General features: G+C 41.7%; 1 protein-coding gene across 3 annotated transcripts in view; it reads left to right on the plus strand.

The window, feature by feature from the left end:
- Nucleotides 1-22502, plus strand: part of dennd1b (DENN/MADD domain containing 1B) — a 136049-nt gene that overhangs the window by 83323 nt on the left and 30224 nt on the right. For all 3 annotated transcript variants that reach the window (XM_061778464.1, XM_061778462.1, XM_061778463.1), the window contains 3 exons: nucleotides 415-460; nucleotides 6632-6733; nucleotides 15519-15644. In XM_061778464.1, coding sequence (XP_061634448.1) covers nucleotides 415-460; nucleotides 6632-6733; nucleotides 15519-15644 — 274 coding nt within the window. The remainder of the gene's footprint in view (nucleotides 1-414; nucleotides 461-6631; nucleotides 6734-15518; nucleotides 15645-22502) is intronic.

Here is a 22502-nt window from a genome sequence, read left to right on the forward strand (position 1 = left end):
GTTTACTGGTTGATAACATGCAACCTGTTATTTAGTATATATTTCATTAACCTAGTGCAATGAAGACAATGCTGTTGATCTGGATTAAAACGGACTTAATGACATTTATTATATCTGATAAATTAGGAATTGAAAATTATCTGAGGTCTCCAACTATTATCTTAAGTCAGTCTCAGACAAACATAATGGCAAATCCTTTCGCAACTTGCGCACGATATGATACTATTCATGCTTATATACATGTGACAATTATCATCACTTACAAAACAGGGAATCCAAATGAGGTTTTTGTCCTTCATACAAAAAATATTCCGTTTAAAACAGTTTTAACTGGATGTGTGAAATGTGTTATACCAACTTGACCCTGTGATGTGGACTGAGGATCATAAATCGTTTTTCTCTCTCCATCTGCAGTGCACCCATGCCATACTTTGTGGGAGTTCATCTTAGTCTGCTGGAGGTATGTTTGTTCTTTACTATGCGTATACAGATAAAAGTGCATTCAAATATGTATGCATTATTATATATATGTAGGATTGTGCAGCTGGAAAAAGTTCGCAAAGCAAGCAAATATATGCAATAAGTTTCATGTTTCATTGACTTTACTAATTTACCGGTACTGTTAATGAAGTAAAGCTGTAACTAGCGTTCCCATATCATGCCCTGCTACTTTTGGTAAAAGAAAATGTGCTCCATTTACAATGCACACAGTTTTAAAGCATACTGGACACAATGGTTTTCCTCTTTGTCTCTCTTGTTTGTGCTTGTTCTTCATCTTAAGTAATCAAGAGAAGGGTAAAGGCAGAAAAGGCACCTGCACACCAACTCCATTGTTAGAAGCCTTTGTGTTGTTTGATGGGGCAAGCCATCACTGCCGTTGTCTGTGAGCTCATGTTGCAAGCTTGTGTGTGTGCGTGTGTGTGCGTGAGAGATATTTGTCTGACAGTTGTGGCAGTGGCAGTATTTATCACACTCTGCATCCATGACAGACCCCCTTTCTTGCCACTCCATAATTAGTCCAGATCAGCATGTGAGCCTCCACTGCACAGCCTGTCACAAAAGTGACAAACTAGAAAATTCACACTATGCGCCCCCCTCCTCCCCTTCTACACACACATACACTTGCCTGTATTCTGCATCACACTGAAATAATTGTTGCGTTTGTCGCCATCAGGATGCATGCAGTGTAGCGCAGAATCACTGTGTTGTTGATGCATGAGATTTTAGTGCTGAGGAGAATGTAAAATTCGAATATTCTCTCTCAGTACCATTCATCATGCTCCGCGCTTGTGTGTGTGTGTGTGTGTGTGCGTGTTCGTGTGCGTGTGGGTGATACAATGAAGATGTTCTGATTGCACTTTTCCATTGTCATCTGTAAATAAGGACAATATTTGAATGGAGCGCTTATATTTTCTCCCTTACACGCTTCAGCATAGCAAACGACAGACCTGTTTCACCTTCAAACTTTATAACAAACACCAATCCATGAAAAAGGTGTGCATTGTAAAATAAAAATTTTTAAAAAAGAAACAAATACAAACAGGTAATTAATCCAGAGCTATATTTTATCGTTTTTGCTTCATTTAATTCATTTAAAGTAATATTGTATTTGTGATTTATTTATTTATTTTTACAGTTCTGGTCATTTGGTTCGTAGTTTGTTTGTTCTAAACTGTGTTCACAAACTGGAGTGTTGAAATGTTTTGATCTTTTCCATCCTCAGAACCAAGTTATGTTGACCTTTTTTATGGGTTTAGTCTTTGTTCTTCAGAATATTCCAGAAGCCCAACCGATTGTAGATTTTGACAAACCAAACTGCGTAGCAAGATCAGAAACACGCACAACTTGCTTATATTTAGCTATTATTTCTTTCTTATTCTCTACTGTAATATGATTAGGCGTCCTAAAACCACTTTTCACTTTCTAGGGAGCCATACTGAGGGCTAATTTACAGGACAAAAAAATGGTTCATGAACCTAATTTGTTCAGAGATTGGAAGCAGTGTTTCCCATAGAAATGAATGGAAATTGATTTAATCTGATCCAGTCCGAGAAAAAAGTTATGTTTACACTTTTTTTTTATTGGTGTGTAGTTGAAATAAAAATTATTGTACAATATAAAAATAAGTGAAAACACAAAAAGGTCCAATGAAGCGCGACCTGAGCTTACGTGACTTGGTTTGGAGATGGAGGTCCCGGGAGGAGAGCCACACCAACTGACCTTGTATACAGGTGTAGGGGAGCGATGGAGATCCGCCAGCCGCTTATTCTTCTCCGCCGACCGAGTTAAAGCAGCCCTGACGTCCTTCCACACTGACTGGACCCGTTGGAGATGCTCCCTCACCGCGGGAACCGCCACAGAATGCTCCTGGTTCTTAAACAAAGGAGGTTGGAAACCGTAACATGCCATATACCTGTGGCGGAGCTGGTGAGGGAGTTGTGGGCATATTCAATCCACGGGAGGAAGGTGCACCAGGAGGCAGGATGGCGCGCAGTGATGCAGCGAAGAGCCGATTCCAGGTTTTGATTTGCCCGCTCCGTCTAGCCGTTGGTTTGGGGGTGGTAGCCGAAGACAAACTGGCTGCTGCGGCCACCGCCTTACAGAACTCTTCCCAGACCTGGGATGAGAATTTAGGACCCAGGTCCCATACAATGTCAACAGGGATATCATGAAGTCTGAACACGTGGCGGACAAGAGTCTCAAAAAGTCTCAAAAAAAAATAAGTCTCAAAAGCAGAGGGCAAATTGGGAAGAGGTACATGGTGAACATACTTGGAGAACTGGTCAATAACGGTGAGGATGGAGGTAGGCTGGTGACGAAGTCCAGGGAGATGTGGGACCAAGGGCGGCTCGGAATGGGTAAGCGGCGCAGCAGACCAGCTGGGGGTTGATGAGTAGCTTTACCTCGGGAACAGACAGAGCAGGCTAGGATAAACTCACGGGTGTCCTTGGCTAGATTGGGCCATCAGAAGTGTTGCTGGATAAAATGGATGGTGCGGGTGATGCCGGGATGACGGGTGAGCTTGGAGTTGTGGGCTCACTGAAGGGCGTCAGAGCGTGCGGAATCTGGTATGAACAGTCTGTTGGGGGCTCCGGGTGAGTCTTCTGAGCCTCTTTAACCACCTGTTCAATTTTCCAAGTGGCAGCTCCCATGAAGCACAAGGAAGGGAGGATGGGTTCTGGTTCAGTTGGACTGGAAGGAGGTGCAAACATACGGGAAAGGCATCAGGCTTGCTATTGCGTGAACCAGGGCGGAAGGAGAGGCAGAAATTAAACCGGTTGAGAAATAAAGCCCAGCGAGCTTGCCGGGGATTTAGCTGCTTGGCGGAACAGCGATAGGCTATGTTCTTGTGGTCAGTCCATATAATAATAATAATAATAATAATAATAATAACGGTCCCCACCAACCAGTGCCTCCACTCCTCCAGGGCCCAAATGATGGCTAGCAGCTCACGGTTCCCAACGTCATAGTTACGCTTAGATGTAGACAGGCACCGGGAGAAAAAGGCACAGGGATGAAGTTGTTGGGAAACGGAGTCCCACTGGAAGAGGACAGCTCCCACTCCCGTGTCAGAGGCGTCAACCTGCACCACAAACTGGAGGGGAGGGCTCAGGGTGTCGCAGGATGGGAGCACTGGTGAACAGTTCTTTGAGGCGTTTGAATGCTTGTGATGCGGCAGGGGTCCAATGGAAAGGTGAGCTGGTGGAGGTACGGCAATCTTGTTGTAGTCACAGATGAAACGTCGATAGAAGTTAGCAAAACCCAGGAAATGTTGAAGCTCCTTGCGGGTGGAGGGAATGGGCCAGTTGACAACTGCTTGGATCTTTGCTGGGTCTGGTAGTAACTGTCCTTTGACGATGATGTAGCCTAAGAAATGAATGGAAGGGAGGTGGAATTCACATTTTTCAGGTTTCATGAAAAGATGGTTCTCAAGAAGGTATTAGAGGACTTAACGGACATGCTGGCGATGTTCTTCAGGGGAGCGGGAGAAGATGAGTATGTCATCAAGATAGAGGAAAACGAACCGGTTAAGCATGTCGCGGCGGACGTCATTGATGAAAGTTTGAAAAACAGCAGCGGCGTTGGTTAATCCAAACGGCATGACCAGGTACTCGAAGTGTCCAAGGAGGTATTGAAAGCTGTTTTTCATTCATTCCCTTCTCTGATGTGGATGAGATGGTATGCGTAAATCCAATTTCGTGAATATCTGGGTGTCGCAAAGGGGTTCAAATGAGGGGTCAATAAGGGGCAGTGGAGCTTTGTTTTTTATAGTGATGTCGTTGAGGCCTCGGAAGTAAATGCAGCGGCTGAGAGTGGCATCTTTCTTTTCAATAAAAAAGAAACCAGCCCCCATGGGGGACAAAGAGGCCTGGATGAGTCCAGAAGCCAGGGAGTCACAGAACTTTTCATAGCCTCTTTTTCAGGACGGGAAAGATTAAAGAGGCGGCTGGAGGGAAGAGGGGCTCCCGGCAAAAGGTCAATGGCGTAGTCATAGGGGCGGTGTGGGGGAAGAGAGATGGCGAGGTCCTTGCTGAACACGGTGACTAGCTGGTGATAATCTTCTGGGACTCGGGAGAGATCAGTAGGTGTAACAGGTGGCTGAGGTGTGCTGGAGGACCGGACGGCCGAAAGAAGACAGTGGGAATGACAGAAGTGACTCCAACCAGTGATAGACAGGTGGTCCAAATCTATGGCAGGATTGTGTTTTTTTTTCGCCAAGGATGCTGAGGACTAGTGGTGTCTCTGGGGAATGGATGATAAATAACTGGAGTGTTTTGGGGTGATTGCCAGAAATGAGTATGTTGAATGGTGCAGTTTGGTGGGTGACAGGGGAGTTGAATCGGCCGTCCAGGGCCGTGACCTTCTTAGGGCACGGGAGTGGCTCGAGGGGAAGCTGGAGCTGACACGCCAAGCCCTCATGGATGAAATTGTCATCAGCGCCGCAGTCAATGAGGGCAGAGACTGGGGTGTTACAGACGGAGCCAAGAATACATGTGGGAACAGTTATACGGGAGGGAGAGCTTTGGGAGGTGTTGGTTTGGCTCACCACGACGCTCTCAGGTCGTGGTGAGCCCGGTCTTTTGGTTTGAGAGTGCAGGTTGAAATGAAGTGACCAGGCTGTCCACAATAGATGCATAGTCTGAGTGAAGTTCAGCTGTCGTTCCTGGGAGTCTAACCAGTTCCTGCCTAGTTGCCTAGGTTCTTCTGGTCCAGTGGTGGGTGAAGTGGAAGCGACAGGGGGTGTGCGGCGGAGTTGTTTGGGGCGCAGCCACGGTGGGTTGAGCGAAACTGCGCGTCTTAACTCTTCGCTCACGAGCTCGCTCTCGGAGGCGGTTGTCTAGTTTAATAGCTAATGCGATCAGGTTCTCAAGGGAGGTGTGTTCGTTCCTGGTTGTGAGCTCGTCCTTAAGTTGTTCTGATATCCCGTTTCAAAAAATTCCCCTTAGTGCTGCGTCGTCCCACTCGCGAGTGTCCGGAAATCGATGGAATAAGATGCTACGGAACGCGAACCTTGGGTGAGAGCTAGGAGACGGCGAGTGGCTTCCCTACCCTTAACGGGGTGATCAAAAAAACTTTTGAGTTCTGTCATAAAGGAGTCTAGTGAGGTGAGTACCGGGGAGGAATTATTCCAAAGCGCAGTAGCCCATTTGGAAGCTCTTCCACGCAGGAGGTTAATGACAAACGCGATCTTAGATTTGTCGGTGGGATAGCGCAGATACTAATACTAAATACGAAAGTACACTTTAACAAAGCTTGGCTACATAAACCTAAATCCCCGGAGTAAGGTTCGGGAGGAGGAACGTACGTCTTTGTACGGGGTTGGTCAGAGGTGCGGGCTCGGGAGGAATACTCACGGGAGGATTGAAGTGGCTCTGAGAGAACAGGAGGGATACTTGTTGTGCAAGAGTATTTAATGAGTCCATAATCTCGCGGAGGGCTTTGTCTTGTCTGACGATGTGCGTGCAACTGCAGGGCATGGACCATGACATAATTTAGAGTAAAGAAAACAAAGATACTTGCAATGTGTGACTCATGGAGCAAATGCAGATACATGCTAAGCCTGTTCGTGAACTGAAGTATAGTGCATAAACCGAGGCAATATATCTTTGAAAATCTTGTTCAGAAACTGAATTGTTGCTAAACTGAGGTTCCATTGCAAAGTGAGTGAACAATGTTTATTGTATGTGAGCGAAAGCACAACTGAGTGTTCCATGTGGATGACTGTACGCAAACTGAAGTACAGTTCTTGAAACAAAAATGCCCCTTTAGTGCTTTTTGTTTTCTTGCCATTCTAATCTTAATTTCCATTGTACTGTATCTCAAAGAGACAATTCTCTGCCAACTAATCAACATACACAAGTAAACCTACTAATACAACAATGAATTTGTGCCAATAAGTGGTATGATAAGTATAACATATTTTTGTAATGTTTAGAATGCAAATAACAAATGTACTTCACAAAACTCAACTGAATCGATGTGATGAGTGCACTCATCCTAAACAGCGACCATGGTCAAGTAGGCTGCAGCAATCGTAAGATTGGGTAGCATGATTCAATATCAACTCATTAAAATAAGATGTTAGCTCATTAAAATTAGCTAGTAATCCTGGGATGTTGTCCTCCTTTAGAGAGTACGCAGTCGGTCCCTGGAGGATGTGGTCATCCTGAACGTGGACACCAACACACTGGAGAGTCCCTTTGATGATCTGCACAACCTTCCCAGTGACGTGGTGAGACACTGGCACACAGCTTCCTTGCTCAATCAACTTTCTTTATTTTTTTATTAAGCAGATTTAATTATTTTTTTCCTCTTTTGAACTAAATTTGTCTTCAACACTTCAATATACTGACTTATTCACAGAGCCAAAACCTGTCATTGTATTGTTCTGCCCCCATCCCCACATCATTAATGACTGCAGTACTGGCCCCTCATATTGCGGCTGTCTTAAGTAAACTCCCGTTGCGCTTTACAATGCTTGAAGGCAAACATCATTCCCTGACCATCAGAAGCTTGTGGGAAAACTTGCAACTCCCTTCCCTTCATCTCCATCCATTCTTATCATTATTTTACCAAGTCTTGCCTTGCTGCCTGCCCACTGGCACGTTTCTGAGAGCGAGGGGTAGGAGGTGGGAATGAGGCAGGGCGAAGAGGCGATGGCTGATTTTCAAGGGGGAGAGAGTGGGAAGAAGGGGGCCAATTACCAGTGTGGGCCGTGAGGCCACCTGCCAGCGCGTCGTCTCTTTAATTAATAGAGCAATGATACTGTGGAGATGCTTCCTGTAACGGTGACCAGCTTCAGGGTCACTCACACATTTACACTTACACACAAGTATATACACACAGACACACACTCAAAATAATGCACAACTTGTCTTCCCTTGTCTCTGTCAAAGCGGGATTGTTTATCTGTTTTCAGACGGTGTGTATTAAAGCTCCTCTGTGCGGCGCGGGAGCCCCCCCGCTAAGGCTGCACACACAATATTACCCACAGTGCTAATACGATAGACTCAGATTCAACTGCATGCCGTTCTCTGGCCAGAACGACTGCATATAATTCAATCAACTACCCAGCAGATGACAAACCCCACAACATCCTCAGTAGTCCCACAGTTTTTAGCTCTTGACTACCTGCTTACGTAATGCAATTGTACATTGGTCCTACAATTGAGATTCATCAACTAAAATCATTAATAATAAACAAATAGATAGATAAATAGATAATTTAACATTTTTATTGCCAATTATGTTACTCTTAGGCTATGTTCACACTGGGTGTCAATTCAGATTTTTTCATATCCGACCAGGATATGTGTCCAATCCGAGTGCAGTATGGATGCGCAAGTCGGGCTCATGCGATCTATTCGTCATCAAAAGGTGACAAACGTCACAATTGTTTGACAAAACTGACACGCGACAAAAGCAACGGTGGACGAAGGAGCAGAAAACACTCAGTGGTGAAAAGAAAATGCTTTACAATTGATAAATATAAGAAAATGTTGGCTCCCGTTGCACAAAATCCTTGAAATCGCAATGTGTCATGACGAGACCTACGCACGGGGCCATATTTACAAAGACACGGCACCTTTTGTCTTGTTTTGAAGAATTGTTCAAAGTGGAAAAAAATGTACCTGAATCCTTACTCGTGCTGCTTGCTAACCCGTGTGTTTATTGTCCTTCTACACTCGCTGCGTATCACCTTGTACTGGCAGCTCAGTATTCTGCACCTGTGGAATCGAGCCAAAATTATTGGCAAAGTGAGTTTGTCATAAAACTAAGTCAGGATTTGTGATAAGCGACAGAAGGCGAGTAGGAAGCCTTTGTCTTTGCCTTGTGATAAATTAAGTGGCAGTCTCTGAGCCATTTTTGCTTTGATCTTGTGCTCACCATTTTTCCTGACTAACAACAGAACATAGCCAACGTCATGTCAAATTACACCACCTGAAACGGAAAGTATACCAGCATTAATATATTTATCGCTGCAAATGACTGTTGTTGTTTTCAGTCCTATTCTTTGCTTTTTGCTGCCTGCTCTCATCCTTTCAGCCGGGTTGCTGCATTAATAAGCAAGCAAGCAGGTACTAATTAAGTGGAATTCCAGGTCTCTTGTAAGTCAGCTTGTTAGCGATGAGGACATGCCACGTGGCATTTGATGTTTGTGTTTACACACAGGGGGAAATTTGAGGCATTGTGTCGTCAAACAGAGGCCTACAGTCTTGATTAATGCTGAGTGATTCTCTGCCTGAGCTTAGCAGCCTCACATTGTTTGTTAGCCACTGAAGCCGCCCTTCATTTCTCTCCAAAGCCTGCTGTATTAGTCTCACTTTAAAAGCCCAGTGTCACTTTGTGTGAATGTGTAAATAAAGTGGAATAGATTCAAAGCTTAAGGCCACAGGCAGGATTTTTATGTCTATTTCAAGTGTAACTAAGAGCGAAAACGAAGCGCTCTGATGTTGATTTAAGCAAACCTTATGAGAACCTGCTAATTAAGGCGACGCAGGCTGTGAGCACATGTGGACTCTATTACGTGAGCCGACTGACCAGTGGTCGTGCTTTAAGCAGGTTCAGAGTTCACAGTTGTCCCGAATTAGCCGTCCTTCCTCAGACGGGACCCCTACGACTGCCCGCCCCCTTAATGGTCTTTCCCCACAATTTCACACGTAATATTTTAGATTTATTGACTTTCACAAATGCTACCATGCCAGTAGCAGTTCCTTTTGCTTAAAAAAGCAAAAAGATCTGTATCATAGAGTAATAGGACACAAAAACCACACCAGGCATTTTTTCTTGTTGCTTTTTATGGGTTTACTTTTGCTTATTCACTTTGTTTTCTTTACTTTTGATTTTCTCGAGAAGAAATGATAGTTTGCAAAGAATTGAGTTTGAGTAGTGTATATGCATAAATAGACAATATTAATTGCACAGAGACCGAGCTTGTGCCAGTAAAGTCAATGTGTTGACAAGCATCCTGAAGAGAAAAATAGTAAATTTCTGCTGGAAGATCAAGGTATTTTGGTTTCTTCTTCTGAGGCACACCGCTTCTCCTCTGCATAGACATTGTGCTGATAACTTATAATTGGCTTTTGGTCGGTTGGGCTGTTTACCTCGCTAGTCATTAAAAGTATCCAAGAATAGCAAATTAGGAGTCTGTTAATTCTGAAAACAAACAGTGTGTGACTGAATCCGATTTTTATTTGATCCCTGCAACTGATCTGCAACCAATTTTTCATGTATTATTCTTTCTGTGCCACATGTTCAAGGTGAGGTGCTACAGTGCAGCTTTACATCCTTATTTTTCAGATGCTCTCTCACATCACAGCCTAATTCCTTCTATTCTCCTCCTCTCTGCCTTTCGCTACTTTGCTGACACCATGTACCCATACACTCAGCCGTCGTGCATTTGATCATTTGTATTCCCAATCAAGGGGTAAATATACAGCGTACACTCCCACTTCCTGTATTTCAAGCCTCTGTTTGGAGGTTTACAAATGAATGAGGGGGCTGAGGTTGTGTCTGCACACCTCTCCTGAGATCACCTGGCACATTTAATCAAACATTGCACCTTTAATTTGGTGTTCTCTCTGAAAACATCAACATCATCATCCGTGGTCGGCGGAAGGCAACCTCAAACATTTGCATTCGCACAGACATATAGTCGTCCTCATCTCATCGTCCAAAGAGATCTACAGTAAAGCTGCTCACATTATCATACATGTGGAGCTATTTATTTGACTTTACTTTTAACCACTTTTCATTTTTAGATAAGTTTGCCGTTTAAAATTTTAAATGGGCTTGTAGCGTATACACACACTCATTCTCGTTTAGTGATCTGGCCTTCATTTTCAAATTGTGGTTGTGTGGATTAAAAGTAAAAAAAGGGAGCACGCCATCACCCACTGCGTAGGTTCGACCATGCTAGAGATGACATTTAACTGTAGTTAATTATGTATGCAAAACTCAGCCGCTCAGCTGCTTTAAGAGGTCAGCTTGACAAAATATCCCCACACTAGGGAAGATCTCGTGGCAATGCCTATTAAAGCACAGTCTGTTCCTCTTTGATTTATTTCACCTGACTTGTGCATCATATCGCCTGTACAACATGCTGTGAAACTAAGAATTACGTCTCTCTGCACCTTAATTGCAACTAATTGTGTCTGTATTTTAACTCATCACTTGATCAAATCCTACCAAAGGCCCGATTAAAAACAGAAGACTATTTTCTTCATTAATTTGTGGGATTAAACCCTTAACTATCTCATACTTTAAATACAATAAATGCATAAATTTAGAGTTGAAAAGAGTAGATTTTATTTGCACGCATATGTGAAAGGACAGGCCTGTTCAGTGTGTCTTTCATTCATTCATTCTTTCATATTTGTGTGTGCGCATACAGTTCAAACTGCAGAACATCAAAAGAAAGTGGGAGATTTTCATCGCTATTTTTTTCTTTGTAGTTCTTTAATTGCGTCCCCATGGCTTTCTTTCCATGGACAGAATCTTAAACAAAACATTCAGTTTTTTTTTTTGTGGGTGGGTGAAGAAGAAAACCCAACTTTTTATTCTTTTTTTCTTTTTTTGTACAACAGACAAGTGTCAGGGCCGAAGGCTCATGCTTAAGCTTAATTTTAGCGTGGTTTTGTGTGCAACTTATTTTTTATTTAATTGATTGTACTGTAATTTTACATAGCTTCGGATAAACTATAATTTTAAGAGGGTCTCCTACGCTTCGGATAAACTATAATTTTAAGAGGGTCTCCTACAGTAACAAATGTATGAGACCACCTGTCCCCATTTGTCCCGGAAACCATCCAGCATCATGAAGAACTTTATTCAGAGGCTTTCCTTTTCAGTAAGCTCTTGACATTTTACCATTTTGAACAGAAATGGGGAATTTTAAACTGAAGTAACCTTTTTATATACAAATTTGAGCCGGCTCACTCGTCTGAAATGAACCAAACAAAACATTGAACCACTAAAACTATTTTTCTGTTCAGGAATGTAACAACTATGATCTGACATCTTAAGCAAGAAATAATTATTTTCTTTGCTATTTTTTGTAAAACAGTAATTTAAAACATTTATGGATAACTAATAATAATTGTACTTTAGCATTAAACATAGTTTTGGTTGTAGAGCTATAGCATACTGGTGTATTAACCATTACAGAAATATAAATGTTTTGTTAATTACCAAATTGTTAATTTAGGTCAGCTACAGCCTAAAACTTACATTGGGTGGTGATGTGTTAAGCACTTTACCTTAAGTAAATAGACACTCTGTTAATAAAATATCCAACTGTTACAATAAAGATCTGTTTCAATATAGAACGCAGTGAGAGTGGAAACGGTAAATTATGATTATTTTTGTTTTATTGTTAGAGCATTCAGATGCTTGGTTTGTTTTAAATGCCCATACATTTTACCTGCGTACAACACATTAGCGTAATAGTGTATATGAAATCAATTATTATCAGACATCTCATGAACATTTCAATGCGTAACATTCCCAGTGCACTGGTACATTTATTTCAACCAGTAAAGATCAATATTTCAGCAAAGCTTTCTTAGGATTTGTTTTAAAGCTTTGCCTGAACGTCAGCATCTCACCGGAATAGACGTACATTATTTCTCCTTATTTTGTATACATATTAATGCATCGCAGCACAGCCGCGCACACACACACACACACACACACAGATGTCTCATAGTGTGGTATCATCCCTTACAGTCAGGCAGAGATCATCATTGCACCTGCTAATTACCGTCTCCAGCTGGAGAGTTAAATGGAGATCTGTTCGTTGTCTGACCTTTGACCCCATGCTCTTTATGTGACGCACTTCAAACCCTGTTTGGGGCTGGCTGGGCCGGGCCTTAATGAGGCCCCGTGTCTGCCCTCTGTGGGCTGCGCGCCTCGGATGCCCCTCTTTCATCCACGACCATCCTCCCTTGATGTAAATTGAAAAGATCACAGCTATGGGGAGAAGACCTGGGCTGGAAAGGCCTCTCTGCATAGATTATGAATATCATAACTCAACAGTTTTCTTTCGCTCCCCCAACCGCCCACACCCCCTCCTCTGCCGGCACCCCTCCCCTGCACAATGCAATAGTTCTAATTAGACCCAATGGGGGACTTTCTGGCTTTGATCTCATCACCGGCACTGTGACTTTACACTAAAAAATGTCACTGCCAAATAGGGTTATCACCTGTAGAGCCTGGCCTTCCTCTGATGCCGATACGCGTCTCGTTAGTTTCACTCAAACTGGAGAAGTTAATTAGTTTGACAGAACCATTACCGTGGAGACGTACCTGATGATTGCGGCGTGGGCTCCAGAGTCAACCTCCAATTACCAAACACACTTATTTTCATGTAATATGCAAAAGGTACATACTGATAGCGCTTTGCTCTCATCTCTCTTGACAAAACCAATATTCAAGTATGTTTCTCGCTCTACCAATATATTTGAAACAGTTGATTGATCGCCCACATGTGACATAGGAATTTTAATCACCCTTAAACTTTTGAATAGAACTTTTTCACTGCTAACACTGAGAAAGAGAACACAACTGATTGTGTCCCAACCTCATTAAAAAGTGTTTGCCAGTGCAATGCTCTCAGCCGTTCAAAGCTACTGCACACAACTAACTCTGTGTGCAGAGTAAACTCAGCTAGCCCGTCTTGTCTGACAGTCTTTGGGGTATGCCTCCCCCAGTTATACTGACATTGTGTTCGCTTTGATTCACACCCCACCACCACCAAATACGGGAGGAAAAAAAAAGACATTTTAATGAATTGCAAGTATGAGAAAAAAAATATCTGAAAATGCACATAAACATGAAATATTAATTCTAGAAAGAGCTTTACACAAACATAAAAGCATTTAGCACAATGAGTGAATATGGAGATGACACTTGTTAATTTAACCGTGATAAACTTTCTGTTTGATGCCTGGGAGCATTTGCAATGGCAGCACGGGGACGCTGTGGAGAGTGAGAAAACCCAGGAGAGATGAATAGACGCTACTCATTTTGTCTCTGTCCCAGTTTAAGACTGACATTCTCTCCATCTCTCTGTTGCCTTCTTTCTTCTGCTCACACTCTCTGTTCCTTTCCGCCTGTCCTCCGCCTGAGCTCTCTGAACACTTTGGTTCTCCTCCCTGAAGTTTTCCTGATCGGCTAATTGCGGATACCCAGACAGCAATGTCTCAGGATCGCTGCCACTTCACAGCATGATTATTTAGCCGTCTCTGATCTCAATTGTCCTGTAATACCAAGCAACATGGGGTCATTTCGTGATGGACACGCACGCACGCACACACACACACACACGCACACACGCATTGTATTGCTAATTTTGGGGAGGTTGAGGGACTATTCTGCTTAAATATGCATGGAATATAAGTTAGTATTAATTATATTAATGCTCAGTGGTATACTCACTTTAAGAGAACAACATTGGTTACATTATATTGTAACGCTTTAGTAGTTGGTGGATTTTGCTCATTAAATCAATAAATAGTCGAACATGACTAGTTATCGTGTGATATTTTTCTTTTAGTAATGTGCAGTCCATTTTGTCGCTATACACTTAGAGAAATACCCTATTGAAGTGCCCCCAAGAAATGCAAAGGTTCTTATATCTGAATATGACCTCTACATTCACACCTTAAATATTTAACTTACACAAGAATTTTTTTGTTATTATTAACTACTAATAAAGTGTAATGGAGGGAACATGGGACATAAATCTCTCTATATGTATCATGTATCTCACATACATACCGAACTTGTTTTGTTTGTTTTGTTGGATTTTCTTCAAAAGGTAATGCATTTTAATTAGTAGAAAACTGACATATCTGAAGCTACTTGAAATGCTTTGGTTAAAAAGCTTTCTTTTCAGCACAGCAAGTCCGCCAAATTTATGGAGTCATTGTTTAGGAGTGTGTCATTTTATGGCACTAACGCAGCCTCAGTGACACTCTTGTTGCTGCAAATGGTCAATTATATACCTTAAAACTTGTTTTACTTGTGTATGTTTTATCCAAAATTATTATTTAAACATATAACTGTATAACATTATTCATTGTACTGTATCACAATATCCATATTTGTCAGCTTATGTCCAAAAATTACACAGTAATTAAATGTATTCTGAGAATGATTAAAAATACTTTTTTTAATTTTATTTTTTAACTAAAATGTGTAAACCCTGACATCATCATTCCTACCTGTATTTCTGTTAACGAAATTAGAACCTGATCTAATATTCAACCTGATGAAAAGATGCGCTTTGTGCAAAGTTGGCACTGCCAACACAGAGAGCAGCAGTCCCTCTCTGCCTCCTCCTCCCTCCTCCTCTTTCTCCTTCTCCTTCAGTCAGACTGCTGCTGAGCAGGTGAGGAGAGACTCTTGACAACTTATTTCCCAGACTCCCCGGAGACTGTGGCCAGGGTGAATCTTTTGTCATTCTAAAACAAGCTCGGGCCTGCTGCTCCTCTCCTCTCGCCTGCAGTCTTGGAGCCGCAGCCAGGAGAGGGGAAAATAATTAAAGACATTTTATGTCAAGAGGCCCTTTCTAGAGGGAGCTGGAAGAGCCAGCAGGGGGAGGGGAACATAGTGGAAGTGGAAAGAAGAAGTAGGGGAGTAAGAAATAGAAGGAGAAGTGGAAAAGCAAAAAGGTGATGGGAGGAGAGTGGCTACGAGAGGAAAAGCAAGGATGTGATTTTCCATTTCCCCTCTTGTCACTCCCCATCCTCTGTTCAATTAGCAAAGCAGCAGGTGCTCCTAGCAGCACAAGGCATACGCATGGTGGAAAGGCTGGAGCGTTCTTTTCATTTTCTCCTTTCTATTTTTCTTTTTTGTGATGACCTGCAAATGTGATGTTTCACACTCTGAAGACTCGCTGCCCCCCCCCCCCCACACACACACGCACACACCGATATCAGAGGTGATAATTTAACTTTTACCCCTCCGTATCCCTACCTCTCTCATTGCATTTCTCTCGTCATGTTTTCCACCAGGTGTCCTGTCTGAAGAGCAAGCTTAAGAAGCAGTCGACAGCAACAGGAAGTGGCGTGGCGAGGGCCTTCCTGAGAGCACAGGCCGCTCTGTTTGGCTCCTACCGGGACGCCCTCCGATATAAACCTGTAAGAGTATCAGCATTGATGATCTCAACTAGCTGTCCTGGGTGGTATCAAAACAGCTTGACTTGTTGGCTGAGCTAACCATGTTAAAATGTTCAATTAAGCTAAAATAGACGTACTTACTGTATGTTCTTCTGAGAGCATCCTAAACATGCAAATAGCTTCATTAGTTTCGATGTGGAAAGGTTCTGTCGCTCATTTCACTTAATTATTCGCAAATCTCAGAGAATTGTCCTCGAAGGATGACATAACACAAGATTTACTGTGGGGCAAAAAAGTATTATTCAGCCACCAACTGTGCAAGTTCTCTACTTAAAAAGATGAGAGAGGCCTGTAATTTTCATCATAGGTATACCTCTCCTATGAGAGACAAAATGAGAACAAAATAATCCAGAAAATCACATTGTCTGATATTTAAAGAATTTATTAGCAAGTTATGGTGGAAAATAAGTATTTGATCAATAACTAAAGTTCATCTCAATACTTTGTTATATACTTATATAAAAATGAGTGAGGGCCACACTAACATGGTAATCATAGCCTTTTTATAAAGCAGTAAATTGTATAGTTTTAATGAGCTGTTACTTGTATAGTCATGTTATTATTACTTGTGTAGTCATATGTTATTATAAGGAAATACATTTTTTAAATAAAAACCAAAAAATCAGTCAAATTAAAAGGACATAACTACACATACAGTACATTATTAACATTACATCAATATTTAAACAACATTCACACAAAAAAAAACGTCTACAGTGTCCATCATTTTTTTTCCTATATTTTTAAAGTGTGCTGAGATTATGAGCACAAACCACGAATCATATTAGTCGTTCTTATTCATCCATCCATCCACCCATCCATTTTCTTCACCGCTTATCCTCACGAGGGTTGCAGGCGTGCTGGAGCCTATCCCAGCTAGCTTCGGCCGTGAGGCGGGGTACACCCTGAACTGGTCGCCAGCCAATCGCAGGGTTCTTATTCAGGACTCCCAAATCATTACCATGGCAAATTCCTCTCTTCCCTCCACCGTGCAGGAAATAATGTTTCTCACATGAGGACCACACTTGGCGTTGGCGCTATTCGTTCTTTTGAAAAAATACTTGCTAGAATGGTCGAAATAGCCATTAAGTACAGCGACCATATCTCTAAAGTTGCCATTGCTCTTGTTCGCTTGCACTGCTGACACACATGGACATCAAAATAAAAGCAATGTATAACTTTACGTTTTAGTTTGACTTCATAAAGGCTGGTCAGAGACTGGACGGACCGGATGTGGCCCACGGGCCATACTTTTCCCAAAATAAAACCAAGTAACATCCTCAGGTACTCCTTGGAGAACCAGATCAAAATGTGTATGTGCACTCCTGACTATAATTATAAATGGACACACAAGCTAACTCACAGTACACTCATTGGTGGTGACCATCTATGTCATAGGTGTCAAACTCAAGCCCTGGTGGCCTTATGCGGCCCGCCACATTATTTTATGTGGCCCGCAAAAGCAGATTATGCTCGTCAACTTCCGTGATTTTTTTGCTAAAATCTGTACCCAAATTCCAAATTGTCATAATAACAAACAATAATGTTGAGATATTGCATTTTTCTGTTACCGAACCCTTCTTCGACAGTAACTTAAATAATACTTGAACAAACTATTATCCTTGTCTTCTGATTTCAAAAGTAGTTATCCCTCAATTTGTTGTGTAATGTTAATAATATGATTTGGTGATTAAACATTTATGTGGTTTCACTGTTCTAACGGCCCTCTGAGGAAAATCATAACTACAATGTGGCCCGAGACAAAAAGGACTTTGACACCCCTGATCTATGTCATTGGGCAGTACTACAGAGTTCTCTCTCTGTTGTAGCAATTATCTTCAAACATGTATAGTATATTTAAAATCATATCTATGATTTCACTTACAGGCACTTTAAAGTACACACAGCTATTTGCTAGTGTAATGTAGCCTGGTAGATTGTCTATATGATTGAAGCTATCAACAAGGTCCGTTTGACTCACAAATCTGTACACCTAACCTTATTTCTGTATTTAAGAGTGTGATGTCATGTTTTTGTTAGTATCTAAAAAGTAACCGAACCATGGAGTAAAGGGACCAAGTTTACAAAGCCATCAACATATTTGCTAACTCCAGCTACAGGTGTGAATGTGCCCCAAGCTTTTCTTGCCCTCATATAAAGACCCTTTCCAAAAGTACCATATTTTGATTGATTTAATGTGGCCCTTATTTCTTTCTTTTTTTTCTAAAAAAAACTGAGAAGTAAATGATTTCTTCAGAGTATTTTCATTTTTTGAATTCCTGATTTTGTGGGTTTTATGAGCTGGGACCCCGATTTTTGTAAAAATAAACAAATAAATACCTGAATCTATAATCTATGAAAGTTTAACTTTTTGAATGGAATTATGGAAATAAATAAACTTTTCCATGATATAAATTTTTTTTGTAAAGGGTCTGCATATAGAACAGTAGGAATGTATAGCACACACTAACAATCTCACTTATGGTTAATTAACATGTCAGTGGCTGGACTGAGCCTGTTTAGATTGTAGGTAAAAGGTGACTTTGCAGGCAGAGTGCAAGTTTAAGGTGGGCCTGTCTGGAGCAATGAAATGTCAACGGATCTGAGAAGACTCAGGACATTTCTTTTGAAGATCTCTTTTAGCCACCTTTGGAGTTTGACTTTCCTTTGCTAAGCCCTGCTAACATCACTTTACTGAATCTTTTCTGCGGATCAAGTCTGAGTCGGAGCAGAGTATATACTACAGCATGTCCTGTTTGACAAATAGCGAAGCCTTTGTTCCTTTAGCTTTGAAACTAATTGGACTTTGTGGACTCCCACTCGCCAAGTTCCTACATTATTGATGCGGTCTTGCTTTTCTCCGAATACAGACAGTGTACGAACAAACTGCCTCCCCTCTGACACAAGCACTCACACTCAATGTTGTGTTTCTGTACATGTACATGCAGTGATTTCTTACTGGTTCCTTACAGACAGCATTCTTGCAAAGGCCGATGTGTTACCATGGTGCGCGCACACACACACACGCACACGCATGCGCGGACACACGCACACACACACACAGACAGACGGTTCCACCTTGTCTTGCACAGAGTTGTGATATTTGTGGAATAACTCTTCCCAGACAGCCCATGGCAGTGATTCACGGGCCCATATGTCTTGACAGAAGGAAGGGTGTGGAAATCCTCCTGAGTTGTAAATGAAACAATACTAGGAAATGCTAATGAGTCCAAAAAGCAATCCGATGATTAGAAAAAACATTTCATAGGTCTGTCATTTCCAGCTCATGTTCTCGCAGGTGCCCATCACATGCTTGGAGCACCACAGGAGGTAAAGAACAACCTGACATAGTATTTCAAATGACTTTCAACATTGATGAAGTCGTGTCAGGTGTGTGGGTGCTTGGCTGGGTGATGGCCCTTGTTAGCATAGAGTAGCTTAATTGAAACCATGAGTGATAGAGAACAGGGTGCCAACCCATGATCATACATTAAAGAAAACCTTTTTGTAATACAACTACAATTCCAATGAAGTTGGGACGTTGTGTTAAACATAAATAAAAACAGAATACAATGATTTGCAAATCATGTTCAGTACACTACAAAGACAATATATTTAATGTTCAAACTGATAAACTTTATTGTTTTTAGCAAATAATAATTAACTTAGAATTTTATGGCTGCAACACATTCCAAAAAAGCTGGGACAGGGTCATGTTTACCACTGTGTTACATCACCTTTACTTTTAACAACATTCAATAAAGGTTTGGGAACTGAGGACACCAATTGTTGAAGCTTTGTAGGTGGAATTCTTTTCCATTCTTGCTTGATGTACAGCTTCAGCTGTTCAACACTCTGGAGTCTCCGTTGTCATATTTTACACTTCATAATGCGCCACACATTTTTTATGGGAGACAGGTCTGGACTGCAGGCAGACCAGTCTAGTACCCACACTCTACCCACTACTACGAAGCCATGCTGTTGTAACACATGCAGAATGTGGTTTGGCATTGTCTTGCTGAAATAAGCAGGGCTGTCTATGAAAGACGTTGCTTGGATGGCAGCATGTTTCTCCAAAACCTGTATGTACATTTCAGCATTAATGGTGCCTTCACAGAAGTTACCCATGCCATTGGCACTAACACAGCTCCATACCATCACAGATGCTGGCTTTTGAACTTTGCCTCCATAACAGTCCGAATGGTTCTTTTCCTTTTTGGCCCGGAGGACACGATGTCCACAATTTCCCCAAAGAAATTTCAAATGTGGACTTGTCGGACCACAGAACACTTTTCCACTCTGCATCAGTCCATCTTAGATGAGCTCGGGCCCAGAGAAGCCGGCGGCATTTCTGGGTATTGTTGATAAATGGCTTTTGCTTTGCATAGTAGAGTTTCAAGTTGCACTTACGGATGTAGCGCCGAACTGTATTTACTGACATTGGTTTTCTGAAGTGTTCCTGAGCCCATGTGGCGATATCCTTTACACATTGATGTTGGTTTTTGATGCAGTGCCGCCTGAGGGATCGAAGGTCACGGGCATTCAATGTTGGTTTTCGTCTTTGTCGCGTACATGCAGTGATTTCTCCAGATTCGGTGAAACTTCTGATGATATTATGGACAGTAGATGATGAAATCCCTAAATTCCTTGCAATTGTACGTTTAGGAACATTGTCCTTAAACGACTATTTTCTCACGCATTTGTTCACAAAGAGGTGAACCTCGCCCCATCTTTGCTTGTGAATTACTGAGCAATTCAGGGAAGCTCCTTTTATACCCAATCATGGCACCCACCTGTTACCAATTAGCCTGTTCACCTGTGGGATGTTCCAAACAGATGTTTGATGAGCATTCCCCAACTTTCTCAGTCTTTTTTTGCCACCTGTCCCAGCTTTTTTGGATCGTGTTGCAGCCATAAAATTCTAAGTTAATGATTATTTGCTAAAAACAATAAAGTTTATCAGTTTGAACATTAAATATCTTGTCTTTGTAGTGTATTCAATTAAATATAGGTTGAACATGATTTGCAAATCATTGTATTCTGTTTTTATTTATTTTTAACACAGCGTCCCAACTTAATTGGAATTGGGGTTGTATTAAAGATGGGTGTTGGTTAACACAAAATAATATGCAGACAGTCAAATTAGTTTTCCAGGAGACCAAATTTCATAACCTCATGCATTCAGCATACATTTTTAAATCTCAATAGGGTCGCGGGTGAGCTGGACACTGTCCCAGCTGACTTTTGACTGGTCACCAGCCAATCAGAGAGCACAAAGACAACCATTCACACTCACAGTCACTCCTATGAATGATTTAAAGTCTTCAATTAAATTAACATGCATGGGAGGAAGCCAGAGTACCCCGAGAAAACCCACGCAAGCACAGGGAGAAAATGCAAAGAACACATTGTAGACGATGAGTGGGGATTCCAACTGGCAGACTGCTTACACACCAGGCTGCACAAATCAATCCATCCATCCATTTTCCGTACCGCTTCTCCTCAGTAGGGTCGCGGGCGTGCTGGAGCCTATCCCATCTTTGGGCGAGAGGCGGGGTACACCCTGAACTGGTCGCCAGCCAATCGCAGGGCACATATAAACAAACAACCATTCGCACTCACTGTGTTAAAATGATATCTACTAGATACAGGAGCATCTATTGGAAAACTTGTATGTATTTCTGTAGTTCAATTCAAAAACTCATTATATAGCTATACTACACAAGGAAACAACGCATTATGATTGTATTTATGTTGATGATTTTACCATACAGCTAATGCAAACGCAAATTTTAGCATCTCCCAAAAATTGGAATGTTACATAAGAAACAGTAAAACGATTTTAATATGGAATTGAGTTTGGAATTGGCCTCGTGAAAAGTATTTTCTTGTGATTGAATCGGTATAATTTATGAGTTTCACTTTTGCATGTTGAATATCATGAACTCTCCTACAGTGTTCTAATTTTCTGAGATGGATCTGTATATTTTGTCTACAAAAAGAACCACAGGGTGGACACGTATATACCAAAATGCACCATTCCTAGCAAATGTGCACAAAGCTTTGATTCGCACAACAATGTATACACAACCATGACTAGTGGTACACAGTTGAAATGACTGGAATTTTATCAAGGTGAGAAGTGATATTGCCAAGGCTATAACATCACTTAACCACCATAAAATGACTTTTCTAAATAGATACTCAGCCTCACTGGTTAAGTGTACACAGACCTAATAAGAATTTCCCAGCATGCTATTCAGTTTTGTTTTGCTAGGTATGCCTTAGGAGGCAGCAGCAGCCAGATGGGGCCTTGAAAAATGATTAAACTCTCCTTTATGAGAGAATGAGCCTTGAAAACTTTTTCGTGATGTAAGTGGAGCATTATTCCTGTGATGAAATTTGGGCCACTGCCATCATCCGCTCATCCCTGAAAATGGGGTTAGTCTCTAAGTGTTGTTGTTTTTTATTGTGTCACACTGCGCTCACAGCCAGACCACCAGACAACACGCATTGTTTTACAGCCAAGGAATTTAGAGCATTATTGCAGTATGTGAGAATTATGTTAATTATCAGAAAGCATGTATTGAAAATGACTTAGGGCTCTGTGTGAGTGGCCTGCAGTGGATTTGTTGTCATCCTCTGTGTCTACAGCTCACAGGCCAACAGACATGATGTAAGGAATAGTAATAACGTGTTCATGTGAAGTACTGTGAAATTTACTGCGACTGTGTACACTCTGCAAAGGGAACTTTTTCCCCCTTTTTTTTCTTCCTTCCTCTTTCCGTCATGCCCCCTCTCAGACATTTATCGACCCAC

Source organism: Phyllopteryx taeniolatus, chromosome 7 (genome assembly GCF_024500385.1).
Source record: "Phyllopteryx taeniolatus isolate TA_2022b chromosome 7, UOR_Ptae_1.2, whole genome shotgun sequence".
Taxonomy (NCBI): domain Eukaryota; kingdom Metazoa; phylum Chordata; class Actinopteri; order Syngnathiformes; family Syngnathidae; genus Phyllopteryx; species Phyllopteryx taeniolatus.